We start from the raw sequence: 10,066 nt of genomic DNA on the forward strand, positions 1-10,066 counted from the left end.
CAGAAACATCTCAATTCCAACAAATCAGGGAGACCTCAAGAGACCAAAGGAGAGACTGAGGAAAGGAAGGAAGGACAGACGAAGCAGAGTGCGTTCCACAGACACCAGCCTCCACCGATTCAATGACTTGAGGAAGAAGCAGATTGTGTCTGAGTTTCGATAGATGCTGGTGTGGTGGATCTGGCATGCATGAAAATCTCCACCAAAGAGGGGAGCCGTCGACCCCCGCCAGGACAGAGCAAGCGCAACACCTCAGGGCCCCCCAGGCCGCGGCAGCGCCAAAGGACGGGCCCCGCCAGGGCTACCGGCCGGAGAGCAAACCCAGGAGCAGGAGCGCCCCCCACCCCAACACGGCCCACGCCCCAAACCCAACACAGCAGGACATGGCACTGCAGGACCGCCAGGCACCCCACCGGTCCACAGCCCCCGCTCCCCCCACGACCCCCCCCCGCCCCCCATCCACCCCAGCCGCCCCCAGGCCCCCAAGCCACCAGACCCCCCCCCCCCAACAAAGCCGCCCCCCGACCCCACCCCGACCTACCGGCAGCCTTTTTAATTAAGCGATTAATCATGATTAATTAAAATTTTAATATGTGATTAATCTGATTAAAAATGTAATCGTTTGATAGCTCTAGAAAAAAGATAATTCTGGTTTACAAGCCAAAAATGTTTCGTCCACGTTGTGCTGTCAAGTTCCAATTTATGGACTTTATAAGAATCCCCAAATAAATGGTCATCTTACTACAGTTTGCCCTTGTTTTAGTTCTGAATGTGGAGATGGGATGTGGTACCTTACAGGGATGGATTTAGTCTAGTGGGATGCAGGGCCTTGACCACCCCCAAACTATTTGCCTAATCAGCATTAACGCGTTTATATAATGAAACACTTTTATATAGCCATTTTTTTAAATGTAGAAAATATAAGCAATATATAATTGTTTGCTTGCTTGACTTCACTGTGTTTAATAGATTAAACCCTTGGATCCTTCCTTTTTTCTGTGTGCAGCCCTCAAATGAAAAGGTTTTGACACCCCTGATCTAGACAGTAGTTGGGTTTCCATCCACCCATTTTCATTAGAATTTTCAAGAAATGCGAAAATAAAACTGAATGGAAACGCTAGAAATTCCAAAGAGGGCCCAAAATTTGTAAAAATGTTTATACGCTTGGAGGGGCTGGATTTTGAAGCATATTGAAAAAAATATATGTGAATTTTGGCTATGGAAACAGGTTTGGCGAATAAACGCTGACAAGACTGGATACACGTCGCACGTTTTGACCGGATATTACATCACACGTAAGTTTGTAGGCCAAAAGCAATGTCGGACGATAAAGTAAGGTATGTTTGGGGGATGACGAAACAGAAATATTTTTGGAAATAATTAAAGAAGTGAATAATAATGCTATTTTACATACGATGTCATCGCACGGCGCAGTTGCTTCCTGGTCTTCTTCTTTTAAATTACTAGTGGATCACATCTCTATGGTGTATATGTCCGTTTTGCGCATTTTCAGTACATTCGCTTAAAAAAATTCAAAACAATTGGATGGAAACTCCACTAGTGTCCTCTATTTTGTTAAGATCGTGTATACAGTACATTTATACAATATATATTTATATCATGCTCTTCATGGCATTGCCACCATGATGAAAACAAGTCTGAAGTTCCAGTCGTGTGGACTTCACATATTATTTATTTATTATGTTCTTTTAACTGAATGGACCCAGTCAAAAATGTTTTTGGTGTAGAGAAGGTATACATTCACCACTAGGCATCACCAAAGAGCAACATTAAACCTGAGGTGTGCACGGGATCCGATCAGAAACCTGCAACTATGCGCAACATGACACCGGAACACACCTATTTGTGGGGGGCGGGTTTCTGTCATTGTATGTTTGCGCTCCAGACGTCACTCTGCCTCACTGAATATAAGAAGTGACGTTCCATTTTCTACTTTTGCCCTGAGTTTGCTCCCTCTGATCCTTTCCCAACTTCATATGCTGTAAGCATTTAAGTGCCAAATATTTGTTCATGCACAAAAACACAAAGTGGTTGTTGGTACATAGTATCAGTGGCATTTTCATCAGACACATTACAAAATGGATATTGAACAGAACGAGTGTAAAATTACATTTCTGGGAAGCATGACTTGCAGCTCACTGGACTGACGATCGAGCCGAGAGCTGTTGCACTGGTATGGCTTGTTTTGGCCTTTCCAACTAAACTTGGCACTCATCTCAAAACAAGAGTTAAGTAAATTCAAAACTGTAAGTCACAATCTCAGGATCAACATTACAGCACTGAATACACAGTCTGACCCAATACAGTAATCAGAAGAGGTCAGTTTTGTTTGTACTTGGAGATAAATAAATAAAAAAAGTGTGTGTGGCAATCAATATAAACACAGAATACAACTAGATATCTATTATGATTCTTCCTAGTACTTGAATTGCATGCTGAAAATAGCAAAGACTATATTAAGTAAATGTTGAAAATTGTGTTGATAAAAGTATTCAGACTATAATGTCATTTGTCAAATACAGTACAATAAAGCAGTGTCATTTTCTCTATGCAGAATAGAAAGAAGAATCGAAAATATGTTTGCAATCACACCCATTGCCACGGGTGGGCCACCAAGATGATCTAAAATAAACTTGTTATTATTATTGTTATTTTTTTCATAGTAGCTAATTTTGTGTTTTAAAATGCTAATGTTGAGTTGTTTAACACTAAAACATAAAAAAATATGAAGAAGCAGTGGTGTGATATTGTTTGATACAATCTTATCTGCAACAGACAATCACGGCTTTACTGAAAATAATGTTAGCTACGCTGGCTTATACGCAACGAATACGTCAATGTTTGCATGCGAGAGTCATGTAAATTTTTCAAAGTAAAGCTGCAAGTTTTTTTGTTTGCTTTGTGTACTGTGGCAAGACATGTCTCTATAACATGTAAATAAGGAGTTCTGTCGGCAAGTGAGGAGGAACATACTACAGTAGTTTCTGCAACTAACTAATTTGATGAAACCACGGGATCCACATATCGTTTGGGCATCTAAAATGAGGTTGGATTTTTTTCTTCTTGATTCTGCTCCAGACACCGTTCAAACAGGTGGTCCGTTTGAAATGATATGTCAGTGCATCAGCCATATTGGATGTGGCAATTGTAAAGCTGCCAAATGAATACTGATAATACTGAGTTCTCAACCAAAACAAAAAAACAAACAATTAAACATCCATTTTCTATACCACTTATACTGTTTGAGGTCATAGAGAGCTGCAGGCTATTCTAGCTGACTGGCAAAAATTTGTCTGGTTGACAGTCAGTCGCAGGTCACATATAGAGGCAGACATTCTCACACCGTCACTGAGTCATATTTAAACATACATGTGTATACTTAACGGCAGAGCAAAGAGTGCATGTGTACCAAAACACATACTGTGAGTTCAATTAGACCCAAACAGAACAGAGCCTCTCTATAATTATATAAAAAATATGTTAATGAGGCAAATTATTGGTTTAAAGACATGAAACCAAGGGGTGGTTGAAGTTGTTGATCAACGTGCCGAGTGCGCAGGATGAGGTGAGAAGAATTGGAGGTGTGGCTAACTTCATCTGGAATTCCCCTCAACTCACCTGATCCCACCCCCACCACACAACCCAAGTATTAAATCTTGGAGGAGGCTCAACGAGGCAACAGGTGCATCTTTGCCAGGCTAAGGAAGAAAACCAAACAAAAAGCATTTGCTGTCTTCTCTTGGATCATACTTATTTTCCATCATCCTGTGGCTCTCATCAGGTAAAAGATGCTTTCATGTGGTGTAATTTTCATTTTGAATGTTAGTTTTTATATCCAAACAGAAGTGACTTAATTTCTTTTAGACTTTTAGAGTTGAAATTGTGATCAGATTTTAAATTGCCCTACACTTAATTTTTAACAGGTTTTTCCCCCCATGGCATCACAGTGCCTCAGCAGCGTGCTGACAAACGCAAACTTCACAATGTACCAGAATGGCCTTCCTGATATCCTGCCACATCAACACACCCAGCAGAACGGCAACCTGGGATATGGCTCCAACACTGGTGAGAGAAAAGAATCTGCAAATTAGTACACATCAAAAGACAATAGTTTTGTGTGCCTGGGCTCTGAGGCCGGTGATAATTTTTCCTCATCCAAAAGATTGTCCCTTATTTTCAAGATTCATGTAGCCAGACCATTACTTCATGGAACTTTGCTTTGACCTCAATTAGACACTGTTGCTAATCATTTACTATGGAGTCAATGTTTAACTTATCTTAAGCGTCAAGCGGTGCTACCTCATCGCTAAAACAGTTAAGTCTTTGTTTTTCTGACCTTAGAGAAGTAAAGCCCCACCTGGGAGTGATACTGACTGGAATTAATCAATATCCAAGATTGCAAGATTGTGTAGTGTAGTTTGAGAAGTGAAATAAAACTTCAGTTATTCTCAAATTGAGGTCTCACTGAAACAAAGTATTACATACTGTATCAATTAGGGCTGGGTATCAATTCTAATTTCCTCAATCGATTCGATTTTGATTCACAAGAGTTCAATTTGATTCAATTTCGATATTAACTGATTCAATTCACTTCAGTTCAATCCGATATCGATTAATTATACAGTGGAACATCAATTCTTCTTTTTTCAATTTAATAATTGTGAATTATAACTTAAAATATTCTGAATTGTCTTTAAGTGCAGGTCTTTCATAAATTTAAGAAAATAATTTAAAATTCATGTGAATAGGAAATTTCAAGAAAATACTAAGATTAAAAAATGGCCTTTAGAATTTTATTTTCTTAAGAATTTATGGGAAAAAAGAGATTAAAATAATCGATTCATGGATTCATTAATCGATAATGGGTTAGCAAAGGAAAATCGATTCGATATTGATTATTCAATTTTTTTTAAACCGTGTATCAATATTGAATAACTAGTGCCGCAGGTCCAAAAAGGGATCATCCCTTTAATGTACCACTTGTACACTGCTGAACTACATAAATAAGTGCTGCCTCTACGCAGGTCCATGGTATGGTCAGATTAATCCACTCTTCTGGACACCTGAAAATGTTATGGAGTGGATCAGCGCCCAAGCTGACAGCACCAAGTTTGATGCCAGTACACTGACTCTGTCCTACTGTGCCATGGACGGCCACAGCTTCTGCCAGATGAACCTGGACCAGATGATCATGGCATTTGGCCCTCACCTTGGCCCACACCTCCACCAAAACCTGCAAGAATACAAAGCAAAATATGGTAAAGCAACAATTTGATTCCATTCACATCATATACGTAACTCGAACAGATTCACATTTTTGAGACGCAACTTAGAAACTCACCTTGAGTAAAAAGTGTATATTTTTCTTCCCAGAATTGACGAGCTTATCAGGACCAGAACTAAATGAAACCTGTCAGCTCCTGGATAGATTCCTACACAACCTAAACCTCCCAGACAACCTAACCTTCCCTTTGATCAGCACTGTCAAATTTGGTCAAGGTACAAGTGTTTGTACATTTTCACATCGTCTGAACACTGCCTGGAAATGAAATCCTTAAGTTGTTCCTTACCATAAGCAGCTGAAGACTCGGTCAGCAAAATGGAGTTTGACAATGGTGATAATTGTGACCTGTTCGGCCTGACCATGGGGGCCATGACACCTCTGCAAGACGAGTATCTGTCTGATAATCAGTCTGATAGCGAGTGCAGCTCATCATCCAATAGTCAGTAGTTCATTATTATTTTTTTCATTTACATGTGGAACAGAGGTGGCAAATCCAGGTCCTTAACTAAAAACCCTGCCACAGTTTGGCTTTAGCCCCTGATGCTAGCTTGCTAGCTCCCTAAAAAGAAAACAAGCACCATGGGAGCTACCTAGGGAGCTAGCTAGCTAGCACCTGGTGATAAAGCCAAACTGTGACAGGGTTTTTATTTTCTGGACCTGGATTTGCCACCTCTGCTGTGGAAAGATACTTAGGAATCGAAAATTTAACTTTGTTATATTTCCTCAGGTGGCCTGTTTGGCTTCTCGAGCCTTGGCTCACCAGAGTCAGGCTTTGGAGAATCTGACCCAGAGTTCTCCTACCCTGTGATTTCAAGTGAGTGGAAAATTGTGAGATTTGTTTGAATTCCGTCATAGTGTCTGTAGTTTTCATTAAACACATGAACATGTACCGTTTTGTTGACAGAGACGCTGATTAAGAAGGAGAAAGCAGAGTCACAAATTAAACGACCTCGGGGGCGACCTCCTAAAATCAGCAAAGATCACGGCAATATTTATGACTCCTCAAAGAAAAATAAACATGGTAAGAAGAATGTGTTTTGGAAGTATGAAATAGCACCTTCAGATTTTATTCAGGGAGGTATCAGCAGAAGTAGGCACTTTCGTCTCTTCGTCGTTGACAGATGCGCACATTTTTCAACAACATTTTCGGCGAGTGCTTTATGGCGCGAAGCTTTGAAAAAATACACGAACTGAGGACTTTCTGTACTGGCCCGGATCAACGATAAAAAACCTGCTTCAGTCCGTGTATATTTTGCGAGGCTTCACATCATAACACATAAAGATCGTTGACGTCACACGTCCCAAAATGGCCATTAACACAATCATTTTGCCAGTATAGAAAACGCGTCTGCCAGTTTGAGTAAACAGCAAACACCACACTTTAACAATGATTTGTGAAACAGCTGCCACAACGAGAAGAGGCAAAAAAAAAAGGATCGAGCATTCTCCAGGTTACCAAAAGAGGAACCAATGCATAGCCAATGTGCATTTGTGCTGCTACGGTTTAATACATATTACACAATTTAATTGAATAACTGACCAACACCATAAAGAAGAGTTTTTTATGATAAAAATGATGGCGGACGGGGCCCAATTAGCAGCTACTAACGTACCTAAATAACACTGCCAAGACTTGCGTGAAACTGCCAACTTCAATGGCATTTTGACCACACATAAAGGGGAAATAAATCTGGATTGTACAAATTTGTAAAGCCTTTGTATGATCAGATTTGAAAGCACTCACCGGCAAGAGAGGAGGTAATTCCGCATAGCAGCGTCGCCAAGTTGAAAAAAAAAAGCACTCCTGACACTTCATCGCCAATCCAACATGTCCACCTTGCGCATGTATATCATGTCCTTTTCATCAAAGTGAATGTCAATGCTCTTGGGTGGAAAGTTGACGGATAAATACTAGTTTTAGCCCTCCTCGCCGTTGTAGCCCATTAACGCTGCCGCTGCTACTTTCCTGCCGTTGCGTGTTTAGTAGTTCATTATTTTATTTGTCCATTTACATGTGGAACAGAGGTGGCAAATCCAGGTCCAGAAAGTAAAATCTCTATTGGACGAAAATGTGGGCATCCATCAATGATGGGAAGTGACGAGAAAGGAGAATAGGATTTGGAAATAAGAAATAGCACCTTTAGATTTGAATTACACAGATGTCAGATTTAGTTTATCTTACATGCTTGATATGTACAACATCCACTTGCATACATACAGAGCTCATAGTGGCTTGTCTCTTGTTTGCAGCACCTCGGGGCACTCATCTTTGGGAGTTCATCAGAGATATTCTGATCCACCCAGAAAAGAACCAGGGTCTGATGAAATGGGAAGATCGCCGTGAGGGAGTTTTTAAGTTCCTCAAGTCTGAGGCTGTGGCTCAAATGTGGGGCCAGAAGAAGAAGAACACCAGCATGACGTATGAGAAACTCAGTCGTGCCATGAGGTCAGTAAATGTGAAAGATAGCGGCAACATATAACCATTTTAATTAGATATCTGTGCTTTCGCATTACAGTACTTTGTCAGTACAGTTTACTGTAATATTTAGGTTCAACATTTTCATAACAAACATACATTACATCCCGATCCCAATTCTGAGTGGAAAAAACATATTCTAGATGACGTGGGCTGCATACTGTCTGTCTAAAAAATTGACTAACTGATGTCTTCTATCCACAGGTACTACTATAAACGGGAAATCCTTGAGCGGGTTGATGGACGGCGGCTGGTATACAAGTTCGGAAAGAATTCCAGTGGCTGGAAACTTGAAGAGATTGGAATGGGCATGTAAAGGTTCATTTTCCGTGGCAGTTGAAATGAAAAAGCTAAAGTAGTTCAAAACTTGAATTACCTGCTTATCCTGTCAAGGGAAAAATCTTGCTGCCCAAATGTTAAGACACTAACTTCCTTTTCCTTTTTGAAGGAAGGTGTTGCAGAAAATGTAAGCCAGTGTTTTGGGCTTCAGTAGGTTTTGTGAACCAATTTTAATGTCATGTGTTATATCTTATAGTCATGTTTTTGTTTTTGTTGTTTTTTAAGACTCAGAAAAGTGGGAATTCATTAGTAGAAATGTGCTGTTTTTCTTGTTCAAAACTGCAGAATCTGCTTTCTAGTAAATGTCATGATATTATACTCACTGCAAAGACACACACACACACACATATATATATATATATATATATATATATGACAGCACAGGATGGAATGATTGTAGCAATGTGCACTACATATTTTGGTATCACGTGTTATGAAGTGCTTTACTCAATGTTTTACAGAGATTATGTGGCAATTATATCACACAATTTATATATGTTAATCTTTCAGAAAACGGAAAAAAACCCGCTGTATCTTTTTTATGATTGTCATAGCGCCATCAAACTGTCATCCGGTGAGGACCTTTGCATGTGCACCTTAGGGGGAACACTTGGATGGAATTTTGTATTTATTTCATTTTTATACATTACATGTGTATTACTTTATGTTTTTCGATATATTTGTGAAGCTGTGTATGTGCAGAAGAATGAAAACAATGAATGCTTGAATTAAAGGATTGATTGTTAAAAATTTAGAAACGTTTTGGGTATTTGGGAACACTGAAATGAGGGGGATGATGGATGAAGTCCTTCACCACAACCAATTGTTAAGCATATTGGTGTTAAAATGTACGACAACGTATTAGGGCCACATATAACAGTTTTATTTTTTTAGGTTGGGGGCAATATTCCGATAAAAAAACTTGACACAAAAACTTCATTCTGTCAGCTTTGGCTGGGTACATTGCTTTTTATACTCCAGGCAGGAAATGTGCAAGCATACCTCCAAATGCTGATGAAGGTTATTTGAGTTAACGCAAAATAAAATAAAATAAAAAACTAAAATGTTTTTTTTTATGTTAAAATAAGTATTTGAAACTACATTTTATGTTTACAAAACAAAATATTGCGAAAATGTCCTTCATTTTTCATAATTCATAATTTAATACTTGAACCTTTGGGGTTAATTTTTAAATGCGATTTTAAATATATTCATTTCGGTATTACAGCACGGCTGTTAGGTGTAAGAAGGAAGGTTGAACAGTCATCTGGGCGTTATGATTCTTTTACTGTGGGTCGTGTAGAAGCGGCAGCCAATAAAAAAGCAGCACCATATGACATCACTCCGAGGCGACAACCGTGCTTGTGGTTGAATGGCTTCCACATACATACATATGTATATGTATACATCCATCCATCCATACCGCTTATCCTCACAAGGGGGGCACTGGAGCCTATCCCAGCTGGCTTCGGGCAGTAGGCAGGGTGCACTCTGAACTGGTTGCCAGCCAATGGCAGGGCACACAGAGTCGAACAACCATCCACACTTACAATCACACTTATGGACAATTTGGAGTGTTCAATTAACCTGCCATGCACATCTTTGGAATGTGGAAGGAAACCAGAGTACCTGGAGAAAACCCACAAGCACGGGGAGAACATGCAAACTCCACCCAGGAAGGACTCAATCTCACGTCCTCTGCACTGGGAGGCGGACGTGCTAACCATTCAGTCACCGTGCTGCAATTATGTAAACATTGTATATTAAAGAAAAGTACACTGTACAACCTGGCTTATTTCTTCTCAAATAGAATTCAAGCCAAAAATCCACCTTAAAAGTTGTCAACTTGGCAAACAAGGGATGGAAAGCGAGACTACTGTATCTTTCATTTAAACGTTCGGGTTGTGATGTATCTAACTTTAGATGCAATATTATGCACTGCCCTT

The 10,066-nt window shown here is 39.8% G+C and overlaps 1 protein-coding gene across 1 annotated transcript; it reads left to right on the top strand.

Moving 5' to 3' along the window:
- Positions 1-3,682: 3,682 nt before the first annotated feature.
- On the top strand, positions 3,683-9,129 carry elf3 (E74-like factor 3 (ets domain transcription factor, epithelial-specific)). Its single transcript, XM_086087180.1, has 9 exons — positions 3,683-3,802; positions 3,945-4,086; positions 5,046-5,279; positions 5,395-5,520; positions 5,601-5,744; positions 6,033-6,119; positions 6,210-6,326; positions 7,556-7,751; positions 7,986-9,129. Exons 2-9 carry the CDS (start codon positions 3,957-3,959, stop codon positions 8,095-8,097), a joined length of 1,146 nt encoding a protein of 381 aa, XP_085943306.1. The 5' UTR covers positions 3,683-3,802; positions 3,945-3,956; the 3' UTR covers positions 8,098-9,129.
- Positions 9,130-10,066: the final 937 nt, after the last annotated feature.

Source organism: Leptonotus elevatus, chromosome 10 (assembly GCF_054856555.1).
Source record: "Leptonotus elevatus isolate MCC_2025b chromosome 10, RoL_Lele_1.0, whole genome shotgun sequence".
NCBI classification, from domain to species: Eukaryota; Metazoa; Chordata; class Actinopteri; order Syngnathiformes; family Syngnathidae; genus Leptonotus; species Leptonotus elevatus.

Coding starts and splice junctions, on each gene's coding strand:
- elf3 (XM_086087180.1), top strand. CDS start 3,957: ATGGCATCACAGTGCCTCAGCAGCGTGCTGACAAACGCAAACTTCACA. Junction 5,745..6,032: donor GTGCAGCTCATCATCCAATA/GTCAGTAGTTCA, acceptor ATATTTCCTCAG/GTGGCCTGTTTGGCTTCTCG. Junction 7,752..7,985: donor AAACTCAGTCGTGCCATGAG/GTCAGTAAATGT, acceptor TTCTATCCACAG/GTACTACTATAAACGGGAAA.